This window comes from Crocuta crocuta, unplaced genomic scaffold (assembly GCF_008692635.1).
Source record: "Crocuta crocuta isolate KB4526 unplaced genomic scaffold, BGI_CrCroc_1.0 scaffold25, whole genome shotgun sequence".
NCBI classification, from domain to species: domain Eukaryota; kingdom Metazoa; phylum Chordata; class Mammalia; order Carnivora; family Hyaenidae; genus Crocuta; species Crocuta crocuta.
The window spans coordinates 13157891-13182307 of record NW_027532015.1 but is presented as its reverse complement, the minus strand read 5'-3'; the positions used below and the strand labels follow the sequence as shown (position 1 = coordinate 13182307).

The following is a 24417-nucleotide window of genomic DNA, read 5'->3' as shown; positions in this document are numbered from 1 at the left end:
TTTTATCTTGTTAAATCCATTAGCCAATGCAGCAGATGATTACCTAGGATATATACTTAATATGCACAACCATAAGTTACATAAAAATCCTTATATATAAAGTTCCTAAAAAAATTATAAAACCAGAATTGATGTTCAAATTCTATACAAATGAAAAATATAATCAGTATCACATCCATGAGAAGGTGATGCTTTACTAAAACTCAGTTTGCCCCTTACAACGGGAATATGGTTTGGCTTCCTCTGGCATTTTGGTCTGTCACTCAGTTATTCCATCAGACCCATCTTCCAATGACTCAAAACCTGTATTCATGGATATTGTCCATGATGTTGTCATTTGGTCTTGCCTTGGCATTTTCTATAATGACATACTAAGTTACCTTCTACATACTTTCTCATTAGTCCTCTACAGTTAAAATATATATATTTGAAGATCACAAATATAAATGTAAACTCAGCAAGTGAAATGTTTAGTAATCTTCAGTTACAATGTAGTCATCATGTGCCCAGAGCATGCATACATATGGTTTAGATGATCATTATCATGAACACATGACATTAAACACACTGCAGAGCACTTGCAGGTTGCTAGGAATTCTGTCTTATTAGTTTGAATTCACGGGTGGGAGAAGGGCTTGGACACAAATGGCTTTAGCTGGGGTCAGCACATGGAACCCATCCTCACTGCTGTGACTGACTTAGAACCCACAGAGGGGTCTGAAAGAACTGTACCCACCAGCCGAGGACTCACCCAACTCCCAAGGCTGCAGAGAGCTGGGCTCGCCAGGGTCTGTGGGGCCTCGGGGCTGGGCAGCTTGCAGGGTGAACCCAAGGGACCTGCTGGCGAGGAGCTTGCTGCCAGTGACATCAAGTGACATCTACCATTTCCCTTCTGCCCTTGCACAGCAACCCTTTTCATCCTTTCATTTTCTTTTCCTTTTCATCTTTTCTCTCTCCCTTTCTGTCTCCTTCGTGGACCATTATGTTAATGATTGTCTCTCTGGCACAGTGAAGCTAAAAGTGGAGCAGAAACTGGAGCAGATCGGGAAGCTGCAGGGGGCATGGCTGCACACAGCCCACGTGTTGTGCATGGACGCCATCCTCAGTGTAGGCCTGGAGATGGGAAGCCACAACCCGGACTGCTGGCCACACGTGTTCAGGTGCATGACAGGATCCCCGAGCCCCAGTCAGTTACAGAGTTCACAGCCCCGGTGAGATGCAGACTGCAGTAGCTCCAGAGACCTCGTGAGATAAAGGCAAAAAGCCCATCTCCCAGGCATTGGCGTTTGGGCAGACCTGGGATGGTGAGGCCCTGCTCAGGGTCCAAGCCATGGGACAGGTGCTGGGCTGTCTCTTCTCCTTCTCCTCAGCACATGCCCAGTGCCTTGCACCCAGCTCCGTTCTGGCAGAGCAGCAGTGGTGAGGCAGGGGGAGGAGCAGGTACTCATATCTCGCCCAGAGCACCAGCCAGATCTGGGTTCAGTTTGATGCCCCCAAAGCAGGTACAGCCATAAGTGTCTGTTGAGTCAGAAAGAATCAATCAGATCATCCAAGGACTGAAAAACCCATCTTGGGAGGAACTAGGGTATGAAAAAGCCAGAGTGAATCAGCCTGGAGCAAAATGGGTTTTAATGTGGAGGCTGGAGAGCTGCTGTTCTTCATGGCTCTCACAAGCCAATCACGGCAGGAAAATGACTGACATTGTACCAGAGCGTTTTACGTACAAAACATTGCCCGATTATAGAACACGAGAGTGAAATATCCAGAATGGCCTTTACCAGTAACTGGATTTGTTCTGTAATACCAGGCCTCTTAACGAACCATCTTAGTCCCGGGGTCTGTTGGGCACGAACAATTTGGAAGCTGGCCATTATACGCTACATTGTGACACCTCTCTGTGTTTACTGGGATTAGGGCACCACCCCAGCATTAGTGCAGTGGGGCTGTCAGGCCAAGGAGGTACATGGCTGGGCAGAGCCCTTGCAAGAAGGGCCACTGTGGCTAGAGGACCTGCCAGCTGTATGCACACTCATTCTGGGATCCTAAACAAACGCTTCCTGAGTCCTAATCAGAGCACTAGAGGGAGGGGGAGAGGGCTCCTTGGGAAAACTCCCTCCAACAGCCAATGTCCAAATAAAACTAAGCCAGTAAGCTGGACAGGATGGAACAGGATGAACAGGGCATTTGTTACCCACCTTTTTCCCAGCACGGGGTAAGACAGTCTGAGGAATCCTTACCCCACTTNGCCCAAAAAAAAAAAAAAAAAAAAAAAAAGATGTGGATGGGATAGTAAGGGGGGAGAAGGAGAGGTGGCCATCCCAAGAGGAAGGAGGGAGATCGGGGAGGAGCGAAGCTAGCTGGATTTCCTTTCTCACTGGGATTTACAGAGCTGTCCTGCTGAGCTGCAAGGCCTAACGGCTGCCTGTCTGTGACTCCGTCTAGGGTCTGTGAGTACGTGGGCACGCTAGAGCACACCCATTTCAGCGCCGGCACCCCTCAGCCCCCTCTGACCATCAGCCAGCCCCAGAAGGCACCAGGGGACTCTGGACTCCTTGGGGACCCAGAGTGTGAGGACTCGGCTCCGGAGCAGAACCTGGAGCCCGAGAGCTCTCTGAGCGCGGCCCCCGTCATCCAGCCTCTCTCCATCCAAGAACTGGTCAGGGAAGGCAGCCGAGGCCGGGCCTCCGACTTCCGCGGGGGCAGCCTCATGACAGGGAGCAGCGCCGCCAAGGCCGTGCTCACGCTGTCCACCCAGGCCGACAGGTATGAGCGTACGCGTGGTCCCTGCACCTCAGACAGCTGCTCACCACAGAGTACTGGAGGGCAAGGCCACATCCATCTCTGTGGGTTCAAAATCACTCCCAGGACACCTTAATTTGCTGGCCAGTCATTTAAGCCTCTTTTGATTTTATTTTCAAACATATTTCTGTCTCCCAGCATGCCCCGCACCTATAATGAACTGCTTGCTGTTTGATGTCTAAGACCAGAGGCTCTGGAGGTGGGCTCCCTGGAGCTAGAAATCTGCACTTAACCTGTGACCTTGGGCAGGTTCATCTCCCGAGGCCCTGATTGCCTCATTGTAAAGTAGGGTCAGGAAGTCACTCTCTCCCAGGGTAGCTGTGAGGTTAAACTAATTGGTACACTTGAAGCACTTAGGATAGAGCTTGCTGAATAGTAAGAACCCATTATTTTTATGATAATTACAGTCCCACATCCAAGAGTGTAATATATTATTTGACCATTTTAAGGTTGAGAGGAAAAACTCAACAATAACCCCAAGTCGTGACACTTTTCTGATGTTGAAAATGCTGTTGGTCACCAGTCACATGTAGTCCCACCTCACCTCACGGATGTGCCCCCAGCACAGGTGCATCGAAGTTTATACAGGGAGCCTGACAGCCGGGGAGGGAGTGGGAGAGCAGAACAGCACTCACTGGGCTCAGAAGAGTTCTTTCCTGGTTTTGATGCTAACCAACTACAAGGTCACATCTGTATAAAGTTTTTGGTTGTATGTATGTATATGTGTGTAGTGTGTGTATTTTTAGCAAGAGAGAGCAGGAGAGAGGGCCAGGGAGAGGAGGTGAGAGAGAATCCCAAGCAGGATCAGCCTGAGCCAAAATCAAGAGTCAGACGCTCCATCTACTGAGCCACCCAGGTGCCCCTACATCTGTATAGTTATGCTGAGACTCAGTTTCTCCATCTACTAACTCAGTACAGTCATCCCTTTTTCCTGTTTATCCAACAAGATGGCTGTAAAAGCATTTTGGCATCTAGAAAGTAGTATACAGTGTCAGGTGAGGTATAATATGCACCACTGCGGGTTCTTTTTGTTTTTGTTTTTTTATTTTTATTTTTTACCAGGAATGAGAGAGAAGAAATGGTTAATAGGACACAGAAACTCAATGATATTAAAATTGGAATTAGAGAATAGCAAGGAAAAATGTCTTCGTTTCAATAGTTTGTGAATGTTTAATGCACTAAGTCCCATCTTACAACCTGTACGTCTCCTATAACCTCTTCAAAAGGGGCTCCTTGTTCCATTCCGTTGGTGACACTCTCCTTTGCCCAGCGCGTGCCGCCCCCAGAGCTGCTCGCCCTTCTGGTGTGAGCACAGATTGGGAGGGCCGGCGGCAGATGACCCAAGAGCAGTGGAAGGCTGGCCTCATAAACCCACATTTGATGCCGACCTTCTGAATTCCAGTGAGGCTAAGGTCCTTCTCCAAACCCTGCTGCCTGTGCTGCCCTCTTCCTTCCCAGCTCCTTCTGCCAGAAAGGTCTGCGCCTAGCTGTGTAGAAAACAGAAAGAACCTGCAAGGCCCCTTAGGTTAGGGAATATTTGTTCTTTTAGTAGATACTTGAGCTCCCACCAAGTCCAAGGCTCTGGGTGTGTGTCAGAGGCAACATTGAAGCTAGCCCCACCCCCAGGGGGCTTACAGGTTTGGGTTTACTTGGGTTTTGTGTCCTTCTCAAGGTCAAGGTTCAGCACTAGACTCATCACTTGTAGCCCAGCAAAAGCGGTGATTAACTTAGTGGGTTCTTCTACAATACAGCTTATGAAACAGAAGCTACTTCTAGGGATTCCATTCCCCATTACTCAGTTTCAGGCAGTGATGCCTTGTCAATTTTCAACTTCTTGCCGAACATTTTATAAGTGCCTAGTATGGCTGCACTAAGCCATGGGGATACACAGATTTGTTTTTTAATGGTCTGTGCCTTTTAGATCAAAATCTCATAGTTAGAGCAGACTTGTACACAGTAGTAATAGGCATAGAAGTATAACATTTATTTTCAGTTACACATTTTCATTAATCCCATTTGACATAACTCTCATAATCATTCTACCACAAAGACTTTGCTAAATCATCTCCAGATAACAAATCTGTTTATTTTGTCCAGGCTTTTTGAAGATGCTACGGATAAGTTGAACCTCACAGCCCTGGGAGGGTTCCTTTATCAGCTGAAGAAAGCATCACAGTCCCAGCTCTTCCATTCTGTCACGGATACAGTTGATTACTCTCTGGCAATGCCAGGTAATTCTTTCCCGTAAGAGACTGTGCCGTGAGTGTAGCCAGAAATGGCCCAGATCCCTGATGGCAACAGCCCATCTGAAGACTTGATCCATGTTCCCTTCACACACGGTACTCTGGCTGAGTTCTCGTGCAGATCTGTCATTCAGCTTTGAAGTGTGGCAGGATCGGGGGTGGAGTGGCAGTATTATTCTCTGTGAACGGAAATGTTGGTGCTGCCGGTACCATAGGTGTTACTGCTGGGGCTGCACTGGGTTGTTCTACTAAGTTCTGTGCTTGCAATTAGAAAATCATGTGGTCACTCAGGGTGCAAATAGCTTCACATGAGGGTGGGACCCCATCTCCAAATCACAGACCACGTCTCTTCATTCAGCTCAGCACTTGCAGAAGCGGTGCCTAATTCCACAAGGGACTGGTGGGAGAGAAAAGTGGAAGGGTCAGAAGCCTCCCGCCATCAAGGCACATCTTGTTAATGATCGGTCAATGTCACTGTCTTCACTGATGAGGCCAAGTGAAAAGGAAAGGGAGCAGAGCTGTACTGAGCTGCCCAGGAGTCCCAAATGGGTAGCAGGATGCTCACAAATGCATCTGTCCATCAACCACCACGGTTGTCATGTGGAAGCAGAGAGCCTCTGTCCTGATGGGTTCAGGCAGGGGACCCACTGTGGTGGCAGGTTGGATGGCACAACATCTGAGGTCCCTTCCATCTTCAGGAATCTGAAGTTCTAAGTGTACGTATTTGGCCTTTTGATCCTTACTGCAGATTCTGATTTGAGAAGCACAATGCTTTCCCCACTAGTTTTTAACAGACTTACAACCTTAACTTGTAAAGCCAACCTCCAGACCCGTCAGATTTCCAGAGAATTCTTGAGCCCAAGGGCAACCTTCAAAGTGTTCTGCATTGGAGAAATCAGCAGGCTCTCAGCTTACAAAAAGCAATGAGCAGGGTCAGGAGGAGGCAGCAGACCTAGGAGAAGGCAGCACTTGCTTGGGAATGAATCACATGAGTTAAAATGCTGCCTTCACCATTTACCAGCTGCATTGTCTTCGGCGAGTCAGTCTACCTTCCTAGCATTTTTTTTAAATGGCAATAATTACGTTGCTTAAAGCTGGCTTTATGAAATAAAGTGATTAAAGACACATGAAGAACCAGTATAGCCTTCAATACCAAGTGAACAGTCCGTAAATGTCAGCAATTATTATCACTGTCATTTTGAAGTTTATTTGATACGGCAAGATTAATTAGAAAGGAGCCTTCTGGTTGGAGGAGCGTGATAATGATCAGCATTGTATAGGAAGCATGGACATGAACAGGAAGAAAGTGACAAGAAAAGACCAAGGGGACGGGGCAAAGAAGTTGCAAAAGGTCAGGGTAGGCAAGGATTGCACTGAAGCAAGACAGAGCAGGTGGAACAAGTATGTTATTGAGTAGATGGGGGCCTGGCCTGCTTGGCAAGGGCTTCAGAGGTGCCATTAAGGGTTGGCAAAGTGGAGGATGAGTGAGCAGTAATGATAATAGCTAAGAGCGGGGGTTGGGACGTATGTGCCAAGCCCTGTGATAAGCACTTCAGGAGTACCATCCTTAAAGTAACTTTAAGAGGTAAGGGCTGTTATCCACACTTTTATAACAAGAAACATGGCTTAGAGAGGGAAGTCTCTGGTCCATTGTAACCTGGCCTCTAAATGGGGCAGCCAGGATTTGAGCCCAAGCAGTCTGACTCCCCAGCCCTCCTACTTAACCACCACATCATTCCTCCTTACCCACAGCCTTGCTCACGCTTGTCACAGCAGGCACCGGGCATATGCTGGTGAATAGGAGAGGTGGGTCCTATCTTATTGAATGAACCGCCCCGTCTGTCTTGAATCCAGGGTCCTCTCTTCTCTTGCTTGGCCCCCACTGACTAATCCTACTGCTCTGAGGATTTTCATACTCTCTCTGTGCTCGAATGGGTCAAACTATTTCTGTGTTTGGGCTTTATGGTCTTGTCTCCTTACAGGAGAAGTTAAATCCACCCAAGACCGGAAAAGTGCCCTCCACCTATTCCGCCTGGGGGATGCCATGCTGAGGATCGTGCGGAGCAAAGCACGGCCACTGCTCCACGTGATGCGCTGCTGGAGCCTGGTGGCCCCGCACCTGGTGGAGGTGAGCACCTGGTGGAGGTGAGCAGCTGGTGGCCCTGCACCTGGTGGAGGTGAGCACTGGTGGCCCCACACCTGGTGGAGGTGAGCACTGGTGGCCCCACACCTGGTGGAGGTGAGCACCTGGTGGCCCCGCACCTGGTGGAGGTGAGCAGCTGGTGGCCCCATACCTGGTGGAGGTGAGCACTGGTGACCCCGCACCTGGTGGATGTGAGCACCTGGTGGAGGTGAGCAGCTGGTGGCCCCGCACCTGGTGGAGGTGAGCACTGGTGGCCCCGCACCTGGTGGAGGTGAGCAGCTGGTGGCCCCATACCTGGTGGAGGTGAGCACCTGGTGGCCCCGCACCTGGTGGATGTGAGCACTGGTGGCCTCACACCTGGGGAGGTGAGCACGTGGGAAGTGGGGCCAGTGCAGGGGTTTCCAGTCAGTGTGTGGACAAAGAGCACCATGGTCTGAGAGCAGTCAGGTTCCCAGAGCCTGGGCACAAGCATCATAGTTCTCTGTACATCATGGCATCTAGAAAATCACCACGAAGGGCGATACCGCCACAATATCACCCTGACCCTCTTTCTTTACAGCTATGTGACTTGTCTAGGTACCTCCCACAGCCAGTTTCTCATTCTTCATGCCCGAGTTTTAACCTGAGACTGGAGCTTCACTTCTTTTTTAAGCTTATTTATTTATTTTGAGAGAATACGAAAAAGAGAGCATGTATGTGCACAAGCGGAGAAGGGACAGAGAGTGAGGGAGAGAGAATCCCCTATCATGGGCTCAGTCTCATGAATCATGAGGTGATGACCTGAGCCAAAATCCAGAGTCAGATGCTCAACTGACTGAGCCACCCAGGCGCCCCTGCAGCTTCAGTTTTATGTGTGAATTTAACAAGGTCTTTTGCTCCTGCCAGTCTCTCTTTCCTGATAGCTAAATATATTTTTTCTGGGAAGTACCCTGTAACTAACAATACATTCTAGTTTTCCCAACAAAATTAACACTAGGACCCCTTTCACTCTCAGACACAGCAGTTCATAGGATAAACTATATCATATGAACTACGCATTTCAACATATGACGACTGGCTAACTTCTCAGTTGATGGGAAAATCGTTGCCTTGTTTTTCGGTAAAAACCATTCTTACTCCTTTTTTTAGTGCTCATCTGTAGAGCTATGTCATAAAATCAAGACTTTTTTGGAACTTAATTCACTAAACTGAGAACATTCTAGCAAGAAATAACAACTTGGCTGTGGGAAACCAGTGTATCAGTTCTCTGCTACCCTATAACAAACCACTCCCAAGACCTAGCCACTTAAAACAATAGCCATCTATTTAGCTTATGATTCTGTCGATCAGAAATCTGAGCTGGGCTCAGCTGGGCCGCCCAGGCTTGGCTGGTCTCAATGTGCGTCACTTGTGCACCTGTGGTCACCTGGTTCATGCCGGCCTTGACCAGAAGGACTGGACAAGTGGGCCTCTCCCCCGGTCTCTCTCCCTTCAACAGATCAGCCGTGGCTCATTCACGTGGCATTCTTAGGATTCCAAAGGAAAGCAAGAGGGCAGACCCCGAATCAGAGCTACTTTTCAGTTCTCTACTGATACAATGTTTGGTATTGTTCCATTGTCCAGAGCAGGTCACACATCCAAGCCCAGGGTCGCTGTGAGAGAGGACTACTAAAGATACAAAGATGTGACCCAATTAGAGCATTATTGGCGCGGTTGGCCCACCTCCCTGAGGGACAGATGACTCATCGGAACTTCATACTTGGGGCATGACTAAAAATGAGAGCCTGGGCGAGTTCCCCAACTAGGTTCTGGCGTCTTTATGGTCCCTGTGTTCTCTACGCCCAAGAAAACTGTCATGTTACAAGGAAAAAAAAAGAAATTACTAGAAATTTATTTTTCCAGAAATATTAAAATAAAACTGGAGTTGTGTCTGGTCTTTGGTTAAATTGTTAAACCTTCCATTTTAGGGTCCTGTTCATCTATATTTATTCCTTGGATTTTTTTTTAGCTCTAAGAGAACTGCTGCTTCTACCTCCCTACGATGGGTGGGTTAGGAACCTAAGAAACCATTTTCGTGAAGTCCTGATGGTGTTCTTCTCGCTCCTGAATTTTGCAGGCTGCCTGTCACAAGGAAAGGCACGTGTCTCAGAAGGCTGTTTCCTTCATCCATGATATACTGACAGAGGTCCTCACTGACTGGAACGAGCCACCTCATTTTCACTTTAACGAAGCACTCTTCCGACCTTTTGAGCGTATTATGCAGCTGGAGCTGTGCGATGAAGATGTCCAAGACCAGGTCAGTGTGTCGCGGAGGGCAGCTCGCCCCTCAGCGAGCTCCTGTTGAATGCACGGGCTGTCACAGCTCTGTGGCCCTCACGTATTTCATCTTTCTCATAATCCTTTCAGGAATCTGTGATGGGGGTTAAGCAGTTTAGCTAATTAGATACATGGTTAGTGATTGGGGGAGCTGGGGTTTGAAATGAAGCAATCTGGCTACACCCGCCTGTACTTTATATACCTCTCCTGTGCCCTTCATCACTACAGTACCCTCTGGACACCTCATGTCTAGCCTGATGGTGGGCTAGAAACACAGATCCACTCTCGGAAACCTCCCAACAAAGTTAAATAAAGGTTTATAAATCCCTTTTAAATACATTGACACTTTCAGCCAAGAAAGTAAAGAATATGAAGATGTCTATAACTAAGTAACAATAGGAAACCAGAGAGCTAAGCAGAGCTCTAAGACTGGTTTTGCCATGAGGGAATTTGCAATCAGGTAAAGCTGAGTTTCTGCTTCTCACATTGTTTTTTTTTTCTTTTATTTTTTAATGTTTTTATTTATTATTGAGAGACAGAGACAGAACAGGAGCAGGGGAGGGGCAGAGAGAGGGGGAGACAGAATCTGAAGGAGGCTTCAGGCTCTGACTGTCAGCACAGAGCCCAATGCAGGCTCGAACTCACATTGTTTTGTTTTGTTTTAATTATTTAACAGTCCTTTTTCATTTTCTAAAAATGTAATTAATTGTCAAGTTAGCTAGCATACCCTGTATACAGTGTGCTCTTGGCTCCAGGAGTAGATTCCCATGATTCATCGCTTACATAAAGCACCCAGTGCTCATCCCAACAAGTGCCCTCCTCAAGGCCCATCACCCATTTTCCCCTCTCCCCAAACCCCTCCCCCCCATCAACCCTCAGTTTGTCCTCTGTATTTAAGAATCTCTTATGGTTTGCCTCCCTCTATGCCTAAAACTTTTTTTCCCCTTCCCTTCCCCCATGGTCTTCTTGTTAAGTTTCTCAAACTCTGCATATGAGCGAAAACATAGGATATCTGTCTTTCTCTGCCTGACTTATTTCACTTAGCGTAATACCCCCAGTTATATCCATGTTGTTACAAATGCCACGATTTCATTCTTTCTTATTGCCAAGTAATATTGCATTGTATGGGAGACAGATCTCAATGCAAATCTTATAAAACTGGGGTTTACTCAGGCCAAAGTTGAATTAGTAATGAACCCAAGTACCACTGTTCCTGAGGGTACTCGCAGCCTCTCTCTACCATTTATTTTTTTTTTAATTTTTTAATGTTTATTTATTTTTGAGAGAGAGACAGACAGCATGAGTGGAGAAGGGATAGAGAGAGAGGGAGACACAGAATGTGAAGCAGGCTCCAGGCTCTGAGCTGTCAGCACAGATCCGCATGCAGGGCGCAAACTCACAGACCATGAGATCATGACCTGAGCCGAAGCCAGATGCTCAACCGACTGAGGCATCCAGGCGCCCCTAACATTTGCTCTTGATAGAGATAAAGAAAAAAAAAACAACTCTGTAAGATTTAAAATTAAAGGCTAGCCTTTGTATAGAGTCAGCCTATGAAATTATACCACCTGGGTAGAGCTAAGCAGCTCTACATAGGCACAATACAAAAGCAATAGAAATTCCCCCAGAGGAGCTCATTTCAACTCGGGCCACAAAAGAATCCCACATGCCAGGATCTGTGAGTTCACAGCATTTACAAAATATCACAAAACACACAGGGGAACAGGGCGGTAGTCAGAGGGAACCGTGAAGCAACAGGTGGCACCATCAGGACTAAAGAGCATTGAAATATTGGCATCCTGCCCTCAAAATATTAAATAAGAACATCTACTAAGTTTAAGGAAATGAAAGTAAGGAAAATACAGGTTAATACCTATACTCTAAATTGAGGGGTTTCAATAATAGTGAACTAAGTAGTTCAGATCTACTTCCCACAGGGAACAACTGTAAAAAGTTGGATTTAAAAAAATGTTTTTTTTTCAATCACTGGAAGGCTTTGGAATACAGCAAGGCAGTGAATAACTATGAGGTCAATATCTAGGAGAAAAAGAATGCCCAGAGTCTGTGACTGGTGCTTGAGGCTACTTTTCCTGAAATGGAATCCACTAATTTCAGAAGAGGAAGCTAAAAGATTGAGAAATTAAGCAAAATTAGAGTCTTTAATGAAGCACTGACCTCTAGGAGCAGAATCAGAAAGAGAAAGGGACATATTAGGTAGAAGAGTAAACCTGAAACAGACTGGTCATAAGAGGAAATCATACCAATCCCTAACATGAGATGAATGACTGAGAATTCTACTGCTTGCCACAGTGCAGAACATCTCTCTTCTAGAAGATGATATCATCCCAGGGATTCAAACTATGTCTTGATTTGCATGTGCAATGTCTACATTCAATAAAAAATAATCAGGCTCATTAGGAAATAACATGTCATTGAAAACAAAAATAAAATAAAAACACAATAAAAATAGACGCGCATGCATGAGTGTGTGCACGCGCGTACACACACACACACACACACACACACACACATGCCAGCCAGGGATCCAGACCCCAGAATTGTCAGAGACAGACTTTAAAATAACGATGCTTAAATATGTTCAGAAAGATTTAAGACATGATGGCATGAAAAAGTTAATGGATCTTCCTCATAGAAATCAAGTATAAAACAGGACAAAGTTGTCAAAAGCAACAATCTCAGGTTTCTGGAGATTGATCAAGGACAGACAACAAACTGAGTAGCATTTATGCTTAGAAATACTTCTTGCCAGAACTTTGGTTAAGAAGAGTGGAAGTCTCAGGGCGCCTGGGTGGCTCCGTTGGTTAAGCTTCCAACTTGAGCTCAGGTCATGATCTTGCAGTTCGTGGGTTCATGCCCAGCATCGGGCTCTGTGCTGACAGCTTGGAGCCTGGAGGCTGCTTCAGATTCTGTGTCTCCCTCTCTCTGCCTCTTCTCCTCTCATGCTCTGTCTCTGTCTCTCAAAAATAAATAAACATTAAAAATTAAAAACAAAAAGAACAGTAGAAGAATCTGACCTTTTGGCAAAGACATCACCCTTGCTCTCAAGATATTGGCAAGAATAGTGGTTTGACCAGTCTGGAGCTAACTTGGAAAATCAGCAGTTTTTCCTCCTTTAAGAGATGGACTTGGTTTAAAGAAGATGAAGACCATTGGTTTGGCACCTAAAAGTGGTGAGTTCATTAGGAGGTGAACAGGAGAAACCCACAACTTTGCTAGCCTACGGTTGCAGGGAGCATGAACCAGTAACACATGTAACAAGAATCTTGGGGGCTCTTGGATGGCTCAGTAGGTTAAGCATCCAGCTTCAGCTTAGGTCATGATCTAGTGGTTCAGGAGTTCAAGCCCTGCATCAGACTCTGCTGACAGCTCAGAGCCTGGAGCCTGCTTCAGATTCTATGTCTCCCTCTCTCTCTACCCCTTCCCCACTCATGTTCTGTCTTTCTCTGTCTCTCAAAAATAAACGTTAAAAAAATGAAAAATGTATGAAATGGTTTCTCTGGAAACCGGAAACTTAATAGAAAGACTAGATAAGTTCCTTGCACACCTCTGGCTGACTGAAACATGGGTATATTCAACATATACCCTACAAATCCCATCAGAAAATATAAAACAAGGGAAACTCGAGAACTGGCCAACGTTGGACTATTTTCTCCAACCTGCACACATGGGTTGGTTGAAGAGGACAGGAGCCTTAAAGGCTCAAGTTATCTGAGCACAACTTTTTCCTGCATCATCAGCTGACCACTAGCCTATGCAGGCATGGGGATGGATACTATATAGTAAGGCTAAGACATACAAACAGAGAAACTGAGCCAGAGACATTGGCTCTTCACACATGGAAAGACACTGATTGCATAGTATAAGTCTGGCCCTTTATTTAAAAAAAAAAAAAAAAAAAAAACCTTAGAAAAATTAGTCAGAATTCAGCTTTGCTACACTCTGTTATATAAAATGTCAAGTTACAGGAAAAAAAAGAAAAAAAGAAACATGCAAAGAGACCAGAAAGCGTGACACATTGAGAGGGGAGGCAAAAATATAGAAAGTGACTTAGAATGTGTCCAGATGTTGGAGGTGAGGGACAGTCTTTAGAACAGCAATCATAAATATGTTCAAAGAATTAATGGGATTTATGACAGTAACTCAAAAGTAGTCTAATTAAAAAATGGGAAACTATGAGAAAATGCAAATTCTGGAGCTGAAAAAAGCACACACTGTAATGAACCTACTAGATAGTCTTACTAGCAAGATTTGAGATGGCTGATAGTAGAAATTATCCATTCTAAAGATTGGAGAGGATTGTTTGACCAGAAATAAAACCTTAAAGACCTGTGGGAAAATATCAAGCTTATGTGTAATGGGAGTTCAGAGAAAGATGAGAAACACAAGAGGTGAGAAGATATATTTAGAAAAATAAAGGAATCCCAATTAGCTTCAACACAAAGGTATCCACAGTAGATACATTATAGTCAAGTTGCTCAAAGACAAAACCTCGAGAGCAGCAAGAGAAAAATAGGATTACCACAATAGGATTAATTGCTGCTTTTCCAGAGAGAGTTAAGGTCAGAAGATAATGCAATGACATTTTGAAAATGCTAAATGGGAAAAAAAAATGGTCAGTGAATAATTTAGAGTAATTACCCTTCAAAGATGAAGATGAAGTCAAAGCATTCTCAGATAAACAAAAATCAAGAGAATTTCTTGCCAACAGATCTATTCCATAAGAAATACTAAGGGTGACTCAGCTAAATGTCCAATATCAGCTCAGGTTATGATCTCATGATTCACGAGTTCGAGCCCCACATCAGGCGTACTGCTGTCAACACAGAGCCCACTTTGGATTCCCTGTCTCCCTCTCTCTCTGCCCCTCCATTGCTTGTGCTCTCTTTCTCTCAAAAAATAAATAAAACATTTAAAAAAATACTAAAGGAATTCCTTCAGACTAAAAAGAGATAACACAAGATAGTAAATCAATTTCACAAATAGAAACAGTATCTGATGTGAGTTATATAAAAAGATTGTATTTATTTCTTTCTCTTTTTGTTTTATAAACGTTAAGAGCACTAGCTCCAACACTGTATTTTTGGATTTATTAGCTATGAATATATAAATAACCATAACAGAATGAAGGGGGAGAAAGTGAAACTGTTTAGAAGCAAACTTGCTATATTTTGCCAGAAATAAGTCAGTATTAACTTGAAGAATATTGTGATAAATTAAAGATGTATATTATCCCTAGGGCAAGAGCCAAGGGAATAATACAAATAATAAATTAAAAATAGATAAAAGAATTAAAATTATACACTAAAAACATGTTTAACACAAAAGAAGGCAGTAAAGGAGGAACAGAGGAACAAAAACCACATTATATGTGGAAAACATAATAAAGTGGCAGATGTAAATAAGACCATATTAATAATAGCATTAAATATGTATTGGCATAAAGATGCTCAATGTCATTAGTCATTAAGGAAATGCAAATCAAAACCACAGTGGGATATCGCTTCAGACCCACCAGAATGACTTCAATATAAAAGATACTAAGTTTTGATGAGAATGTGGAGAAGTCAGAATTCCCATATGCTACTGACAGAAAGGTTAAATGCACCACCATGGGAAATAGTCTGGCAGTTCTGCAAAAGGTAAATAACTGAGAAAAATTTAAATATATATCAGTCTAAACCTAGACACAAGCATGCATAGTAATGTTATTATTAATAGCCAGAGAGTTGGAAACAACCTAAATTCCATCTGCTGATAAATGGATAAATGTGCTATTTCCATACAATAAAATGTTATTTGGCAGTTAAAAAAAATCAGTTCTGATTTGTGCTACAACGTGGATGAACCTTGCAAACGTTATGCTAAATGAAAAAGGCCAGTCACAGAGGATCACATTTTATATGATTGCATTTATGTAAAATGTCCATCAATAAAAAGCACATCAATAGAGATAAACAGGTTAAGGATTGCCTGGGGTGGAGGGCAGGGTTGGGTGGAGGGGATGACTGCCCACACTTGCTGCCTTTGGTGGACACAGGCAGGTAATGAAAACATTCTAAAATTAGATTACTGATGGTGGTACAGCTCTGTGAATATGCTAAAAAAAAATGTACAGTATAATGGGGCAATCTTACAGTATGTGATTTATGTCTCAAAGATATTAGAAAACATCAATTGACTAAAAGTATCAGAAGGCAGAGATTATAAGACTGGACAGAGCAATAAGATATAATATGCAGTCTGCAAGAGACAGATTTTAGATTCAAAGGCACAAATAGATTGAAGGTAAGAGTATTGATATGCCATGCAAATAGTAACCATGAAAGAGTTGGGGTAGCTATATTAATGTCAGGCGAAATGAATGCTAATATGAATATTACTATTAACAATCTTTGGGACCTTGAGTTAGGCAAAGATTTCTTAGAAATGACACCAACATGAAGGCACCTCATGGTTCAGTTGGTTGAGCACCCAACTTAGGCTTAGGTCATGATCTCACAGTTTGTGAGTTCAAGCCCCACATCGGGCTTTGCAATGACAGTGTGGAGCCTGTTTGGGATTCTCTCTCTCCCCCTCTCTCTCTGCTTCTTCCCTGCTTATTCTCTCTCTCTCTCTCTCTCCCTCAAAAATAAACATTTTCTTAAAAATTTTAAAAAAGAAATGACACCAACATGATCCATAAAAAGAGAAACTGATGACTTGGGTTTCATTAAAATTCAAAATTTGTTCTTGAAAAGACACCATTAAAAAATAAAAAGACAAGGCCAAAGCTATTTTTAAAAATGTGTAAATCCTATATCTCAGGAAAGACCTGAATCTATAAATAGTCTTTTTCTAATGTGTATTTATATTTGAGAGGGGGAGAGAGACAGAGCGTGAGCCGGCGGAGTGGGGAGGTAGCAGAGAGGGAGGGAGAACAGAATCTGAAGCAACCTCCAGGCTTTGAGCTGTCAGCACAGAGACCAACACAGGGCTCAAACTCACAAACGTGAGTTTGGCTCATGACCTGAGCCAAAGTTGAACGCTCAACTGACTGAGCCATCCAGGCGTCCCAGGGAAGACCTGAATCTAGAATACATAAAGGACTCTAATTAATAAAAAGACAATAATGAGAAGACAAAAACCCAATTAAAAAAAAAAAAAACACCAAACCATTTATGGATGGCTAATAGGCACGTGAACAGTTGCTCAACAATGTAAGTCATTAGCCAAATGCGGATTAATTAATGCAATGTGGCTGCTAATGGAGGAGATTTTTGAGTGGGTTTGGCTGAATTCTGGTTTTTCTTTTTCACTGAAATTAACCCAGAAACAGGGGCCAGAGAAGTGGATCCCCCCCTTTCCAGAAATTCTCCTGCTGCTTTTAAGGAGAAAGTTTTAAGTGCCACCTCCTTTGCCTCCGCCAGGTTGTCACATCTATCGGCGAGCTGGTTGAAGTGTGTTCCACCCAAATCCAGTCGGGATGGAGGCCCTTGTTCAGTGCCCTGGAAACGGTGCACAGTGGGAACAAGTCTGAGGTGAAGGAGTATCTGGTTGGTGATTATTCCATGGGTAAGACCGTGGGTTCATCTTGTATGCTGAAACTTTACTGAATGCATTTATTAGTTAGAAAGCTTTGGGTGGAGTCTTTAGGATTTTCTAAATACAATATACCATGTAATCTACAAACAGGCAATTTTACGTCTTCCTTTCTGATTTGGATGCATTTTATTTTATTTTTTTCCTGCCTAGTTGCTCTGGGTAGCATTTCCAGTACTATGTTAAATAAGGGTGGTGAGAAGGAAGAATATGTAGATGATTCCTGTTATAAAGCGTTAGTTCTTGATGCCAGTGTTCACGCTATCTAAAGAAACTGATCAATAGGGAAAACTGCCATTCAGCCATGTTTTTCTGGCAGAAACAATCCGGTAGAGCAGGGACATGCATTCTGAGTTCCGTTAGCAGGCCAAGAACCCCAAGCATTAATCAGGCCCTGCTCTTCTGGACAGATTAGACGAGAGGCTGACACTTCTGTTGTTTCAGTTATACATATCTGTGTTGTGTTCATTCCTGAAGCTAAAAAGAAAACCATTATTCACTTCCTACAAAGAAGCAGGAAAGCTAATAGAATCCCAGTTACAGAAATTGGGTTTGGGGGCCCATAAAGCATGCCCAACAACTGTGGGTATCCTGTCAGTGAGTGGTCCCCAGACTACTGATACATTCAGAGACAGACTCGAGGGCTCACGGGACTCGGCGTATAGTTATGCGAAGCCTTATTGCCTGGATCAAATTTATTACATGGCTCACAGCTAAGATTTATCATGGCAGCATACTAAGGACAGGCCAGATTATCAGGGCAAAAAAACAGAGAATCTGGGGAAATCCCTGTGCAGGCTTCCGTGTGCTCTCAGCCCTCCCATGAGGGTCCCACAGAGCATACTCTTCCCCTGCAGTGAAAATTCAGCAACAGGAGTATGATGTTTCTTCCCAACAAAGCCCACTAGAGACCCAGCTAAGAGCTGGCCACATATGTACCCTCTACCTAGCACCTCCCCAAATCCCAGACTCCCCATAGGAAAGCAAGTATTCAGAATAAACCATGTTGTTTGCACAGTCTAGGCACCTTGAACCACCCTTAATCCATTAACTGTTGCCTGGGAATATCCTGAGAGCCAAGTTCCCAGATGCCAGTCAAGGGCAGTCTTGTAAAGCAGGCCTTCTAAGCATAGCGATCTCGAGCCGGTGAACTCTTTTTCTGCACAGTTATGCATCAATTAGAATATGCCATCAGGGCCTTTCTAAACCTTCCCTCCCCTATAATTATGTGTGCAGGAGAATCCCAGAGGCCTGCCTGTTTCACCACCCCGTGGACCCACACATTGCCTCAGCCCTGCATTCAGCTGGCTTTGCCCTCATCTCTCTACTGGGCTCTTCGTATTTGTAGGCTTTCTGCAGCTCCCCCTGCAGGCAAAGCTGAGAAAGACGGTACTGGAGCTGCACCGTGTGTACCATCAAGAGGCCAGGGATATCCTCCAATAGGTCTTTCCCAAGACCCCATGGAAGGTGCTGAGAGTATGGACAACCTGAATGGTGGAGACTTAATGTTCTTACAAGTCTTCAACCTTCTTCCCTCAGGAAAAGGCCAAGCCCCAGTGTTTGATGTATTTGAAGCTTTTCTCAACACCGACAACATCCAGGTCTTCGCTAATGCAGCCACGAGTTATATCATGTGCCTTATGAAGTTTGTCAAAGGACTGGGTAAGTGGGGTCTCCTTTCCATGCCTCGTGACAGTTGGGGCCCCTGTCCTGGAGCACTGTTTGTGGAGAGCCCTGGAGACAGGCGACTGACTGCCTGGAGCGAGCCAGCAGCCTGGGCTGTGCGCAGATGGTGGTGTGTTGTGTTCCCAGGAGCAGAAAGCTTACTGTAAAAGCAGCTTGGATTCCAGCCAGGGTTGCTATTTTTCACCATGTTCACGAAATACTCTTGTAGCGTGTTTTCAATCTACATGTTATTTTACTCCAGCTTCTTTTTGAATCTTAAAATATTCAGTACTATATTCAGTAACTGCCCTTATGCGGGAATACGGTCTTCGATATCACATAATTAGCAGCCTGAGCTTGAGTTCCCAGATCCTCCTAAGAAAAATTAAGAATGCCTTCCCCTGGGCCTTATTAATCATAAAATTTCTTTGGAGTGTGAAAGTCCCCCTTCTTTGAGACTTTGTGTCAGAGTCTGCTAAGCTGATTTTCTGCTTAATTTAGCAATACTTTAACAAAGGGGAGTCCTGCTGTATGACATAACCCGCTGTTGCAGATTTGTATATAGCACAAGTTTATCAGGGATGAAATGGAAGAGAGGGCAGTTAGTTAAACCAGCAATTTTAGAAGGACCTTAAACCTTAAAGGTTTGAGAACTTCACCATGGAGTGCTCTGAGACTTGGAGGCTAAGGACAATATAAAGTTCATGATATTTTTTTTCAATTTTTGCTAAATAATTGACAATTTGTTTGCAAAAGAAAACCGGACACCAAGAAACTAGGTGACTTCACTCACGCTCCCTTTTTTGAGGGAACAGGAACCAAATGCAAGTTTCAGGATAGAGCCTGAAGGCAACAAGTCTGATCTGTAGACCATTGTTGTTGTAGTCTATTATTTATCATATATGCCTTAGTCTATGATTACATCCACCCTGGGAAATAGAGGACTGAGCAGAAGGGTAATGATGGCAGCCACTTGCTTCTTGATTGGGCTTCAGAGGAAGATTTCTTTTGAACTACAGCATAAGATTTTATATCATTTTTTTAATTCTGGTGTATGTTAAATAGAAACCAAATAATCTTAATCATAAGAACTTCAATTTGAATCTTTGTATTAGGTCATAGAAAATTCAGGTTTTGCTTGGGGAAAACTCACTCCTGTGTGTCTTCTTTGTTATCTTATGTCTACCACACTCACAATACTGGATGGGGGGAGAGGGCAATTCTCACACCATGCAATATTCTGCGACACCAGCTGAGTGTCCTACAATTCAGTTCAGTTTTTGCACTACCTGGAGTTGGCTCAGACTCCACAGGTCAGGGGCTCAGTCCCACAAGACTGCCCCCCACATCACACGCCAAGCACAAGTAGGTCCCCAGGTTACCCACAAGTCTGACTTGGCTACAAATGTGAGGTTTCCGTAACCCCTGCCCCTTGGATTTGGTTATTTGTTAGAATAATTCACAGAACTCAGGGCAACTTGTTTACCAGTTTATTATATCATGAAAGATAAAATGAAGGATACAGATGAACAGCCAGACAAAGAGATACATAGGGCAAGATTCATGAGGGTCCCAAACATAGGAGCTTCTGTCCTCATGGAGTTGAGGTGTCCCACCCTCCCAGCATATAGCCAACCCAGAAGATATCTGAACCCCATACTTTGGGGGCTCCATCATGTAGGCATGATAGGTCTTTAACTCTGTTTAGGAGTTAGGAAGGGGAGGTTCTAATCATGGCTTGGTCTTTCTGGTGAACAGTCCACATCTAGGAGCCCACCAGGTGTTGCCTCGGTTAGAACAATAGATATTCCTTTCATCCAGGAAATTCCAAGGATGTGGGAGCTCTGTGTCAGGAATCAGAGTCAGAGACCAAATATTAGAACAAAAGATGCTTCTCGTACTGTTATCACTTGGGAAATTACAAGGGTTTTAGTAGCTACGTGCCAGGAACTGGGAGCAGAGGCCAGTATATATGTTTGCTATTAGTTCGCAGTTTTATAGTTCATTGAAGAGTCATAATAATGACTGCTATTCAGTGAACAGTTGAGCGCCTCCTATGTGGGCACATCTATATGAAGATATGAAGATGAATAAAACATGTGAGAGGTTCCTGCCTGTGAGAGCCTCACGGCTCTTCTAGGAAACACATATAAATTGATAGTTATAATTCAGTAGGATGAATATCTTCATGGAGGCTAGTAGGGGAAAAAAGGACATTTAAGCTGAAATAAACAAGCAGCTGCAATAGATGTTTGGTAGTGGGGGCTAGGGGCAAGCTTCAAAGAGGAAGTGACATTTGAACTTGGTAGAGTAAGCCATAGGTTTATTTTTCTAGAAACAGAGTACATTGGAGGGATCCCACATAAGAGGGACGGTGGGTGACGAGTTGGAAAGAAAGGAAGGGGGCAGTTGTGAAGGGCTCTGTGTGCCACATCAAGGAATCCAGAACGTGCGAGGAAGGTTATTATTAAGTAAAGAGTAGTACAATCACACACAATGTTAGAAACTAAACTCTGGCAGGCACATGTCCCCATATGTGGAGACGAGAAGCTATAGGCAGGCAGAGTGTAGAGAGGATGCAGTTGGCTCTAGCTCATGGTAGAGGTGGGGTCTGCAGGGCCCCCACCTGGAATGGGGGGTTGGGGAGGAGTAACTGAGGATGGCTCCCACTCCCCACATTCCATACAAAGACTGGTGCTACCCAGCGGGTTAGGTGTGGAGGAGAGGAGAAAGTAATGACATGTGGACATGTTGAATTTCTGTGAAACTCCATTCCAGGGGAGATGCCTAACAGCATGTTACAAATTTGAGATTTTCTCTTAAGGAGGAAAATAAGGGCAGCAAATGGAGATGCAGAATTACCGGTATGTGCAAGGAGGATGGTTTTTCCTAGAAGTTACAAGGTGGAGTTATTTGTATGGGGCATGGAGTCTGGGGGAACTCAGGAGCCTCCAGGACAGCTATGCTGGCTGTGGACTGCCCAGGACTCCAGGGGGCGCCATTTGCATAGACTTTGTTGTGTTACACAGCAGCCTTGGTTAAAAAAAAACAAAAACAAAAAAAACCTTTGGGACACTCAAAACTGTGAGCAACACGCTAAGAAATGAACGTATTTTTAATTCCCACTTGGCTTATTCAACACGAGTTTGATCTGTTCTGTGTTTTTATATTGTGAAGTGTGTTAATCCAAACCAGGGGTTGGCAAACAATGGCCTGCAGCCCAGATCCAACCCATCAATAGTTTTTATAAATAAAGTTTATGGGAACACAGCCATGGTCATTTGTCTATAGCTATTTTTGTGCTACAACAGTAGATTTGAGAAATCGTAACAAAAACAAGATGACCCGCAAAGCTTATTTACTGTCTAACCTTATCCTTGATCTAAAATACAAATGTTTATCTTTTCTTTTTTAAGGAGAAACCTGCCTCTTGGTCTGAATTTTAACTAATGCCTAGTAATTAGGTCTGTTTACCCCCAGGGGAGGGCGCTAGTTGCTACAATTGTAGACAATTGGATATAATTACAGTACTGTGGAATGATTTTATTAAAAGTAGGGGAATAGAGTCGTTACATGAGAAGAATGATAATCCTCAACTAGTATTTACCTACAGAAAATCTAGATGCCCTCCACAGATCTGCAAAATCTCTAGATATACACCACAAAAAAAATAGAAATCATTCCAACTCAATTCAGTAGTCTCTGTCGCCAAGCCCCAGATGTTAGATCATCTCAGGGACTTTATTTATCATCTCTATTTAGTGCCAGGCACCAGCAGCAGATGGGTTCTTTTCCAAACAGAGAGAGGCCCATACTTCATTCCAGCCCAACACGTGGCTTGTCGCCAGGAGGGTCCTTAATCATCAAGTTTCAAAGACACCGAGGGCACAGAGAAGTGAGTTACAGGGTGTCCAGGTACAAAACACCGTCCGGCCACTCTGGGTATCATGGTAGAACTCAGAAGAAGTGTTCATGGTTTAGTGAAAAGGAGAGCTACAAAACGGGATAATCCCAACAAAATAAGATGCACGCTATGACCCCAACCGTATTTAACATGACACATTCAGAGGAGAAAAATGATTGTCTAAGGAGTCGTGGAGTTTGGGGTAACTTTTTCTTCTATTTTAGTAGACGTTTAGTGAACGAAGGCTGTGTGACTGAATAGGTCTTCTGTTGAAGGGGGAACGCCAGAGTAATTTTGTCTGTCTCTGTCCTCCAGGGGAGGTTGACTGTAAAGAAATAGGAGACTGTGTCCCAGGACCAGGAGCCACGTCCCCAGACCTGTGCCTGCCTGCCCTGGATTACCTCAGGCGCTGCTCTCAGGTACGGGGCGCGCTCGCCTGCAGCTCTAGTATAAACTTTTGTCCCCACCCCTTCCAGGAAGGAAAAAAAGAAAGAAAGTAATTGGAAATATACTAGAACACACAACTGAATTGAAATCTCTGAAACTTCTCACTTGTACTCAGAACTGTCATAATCTCTATATTTGCGTCAGGCTGTAAGGAAAGGGGTCATGAGGTCATGGGAAGTCCTCATGATAGAACCAGAACGTGGATGGTGGGGATGCAGCCAATGCAAGGAGACAAAAACAAAAGACGAATGCAGTCAGGCAAGATCTAGTGAAGAAATCCCCATGGAACAGCACTTATCAAGGAGAACAGCGACCTTCATTTTGCTAAATCCAGTAACTGCCCTCATCCATGTCAAATGCCGGTGGACCAGAGGATGCTCCCTGCTGAAGCCCTTTCTCCCCCAGGCTTCAGTGATACCTTCTCTCCCCTCTCGGTAGTTGTAGTCCTGTCTTTGCAGGTTGTGTCCCCAGGCCCCTTCTGGTCTGGGGAACCTCTCCCATGGTGATAGCAGTGATAGTGTAAAGCCCCAGGGCTTTAGAAGGGATACCCAGCCCCAGCCTCTTCCCCCAACTACCTCCACCAGGCCCACTCATGACAGAACCGCAGCTGCCTTTACACCTTCAGATCTTTCCTTCTCACTCTGTGCTCCAGCCACAGTCTTTTTACCCCTCAGATACACAGTGCCTTACCGCTCAAGGCCATTGCCGTCCCCTCTGTCTGGAATTTTCCCTCCCTGGATCTCTGTGGGGCGCTTTTTCTCTTGATCTCATCAGGACCATCACCTCCTCAGAGAGACCAGAGCTACCTACCAACCCCCTGCCAACATTCCTACATACCCCGGTCCCTCTCATGTCACGGAATTGTTTCCGTAGCCTTTAGGTCTGAAATTGTATTTATCATTGTTAAGACCCCCAGGACAGGAATTTTGTCTGTCTTGCTCACAGCTGTTTTCCTGGTTTCTGGAGCAGGACAAGTTCAGCAGGTACAATTCTAGTTCATGAGGATCTGCGGCAGTTTGGCCCAGGAATGAGGATTCCTGGGTGACGGGCTCCAGCAGTGAGAGAGGAATGAGGAACCCACGGCCATCTGTCAGCTCTGCTTCCAGTATCTTCATCTCTTGCACCTGGCCGACATAGTCCTTCATCCCGCCACTTACTGTTGGCCTTGGTGCCCTGGTGTCAAGGGAAGGGGAAATCAGAGTCTGGTATCCCATTTGCCTATAGACTGTCTCCTGAGTGATCCCCACAGAGCACTCCCCCATAGGCAAAACTCTTGACATGTTTTGTGGTTCCCTGGGAAGGTTTATAAAAGCCTATAAAAT

The 24417-nt window shown here is 44.5% G+C and overlaps 1 protein-coding gene across 1 annotated transcript in view; it reads left to right on the top strand.

The window, feature by feature from the left end:
* The window catches only part of ARFGEF3 (ARFGEF family member 3), a 153186-nt gene that overhangs the window by 106290 nt on the left and 22479 nt on the right, over positions 1-24417 (top strand). Inside the window, exons 20-27 of the mRNA XM_077776166.1 lie at positions 1010-1160; positions 2443-2763; positions 4897-5030; positions 7025-7170; positions 9281-9460; positions 16908-17052; positions 18619-18741; positions 22964-23067. Coding sequence (XP_077632292.1) covers positions 1010-1160; positions 2443-2763; positions 4897-5030; positions 7025-7170; positions 9281-9460; positions 16908-17052; positions 18619-18741; positions 22964-23067 — 1304 coding nt within the window. The remainder of the gene's footprint in view (positions 1-1009; positions 1161-2442; positions 2764-4896; positions 5031-7024; positions 7171-9280; positions 9461-16907; positions 17053-18618; positions 18742-22963; positions 23068-24417) is intronic.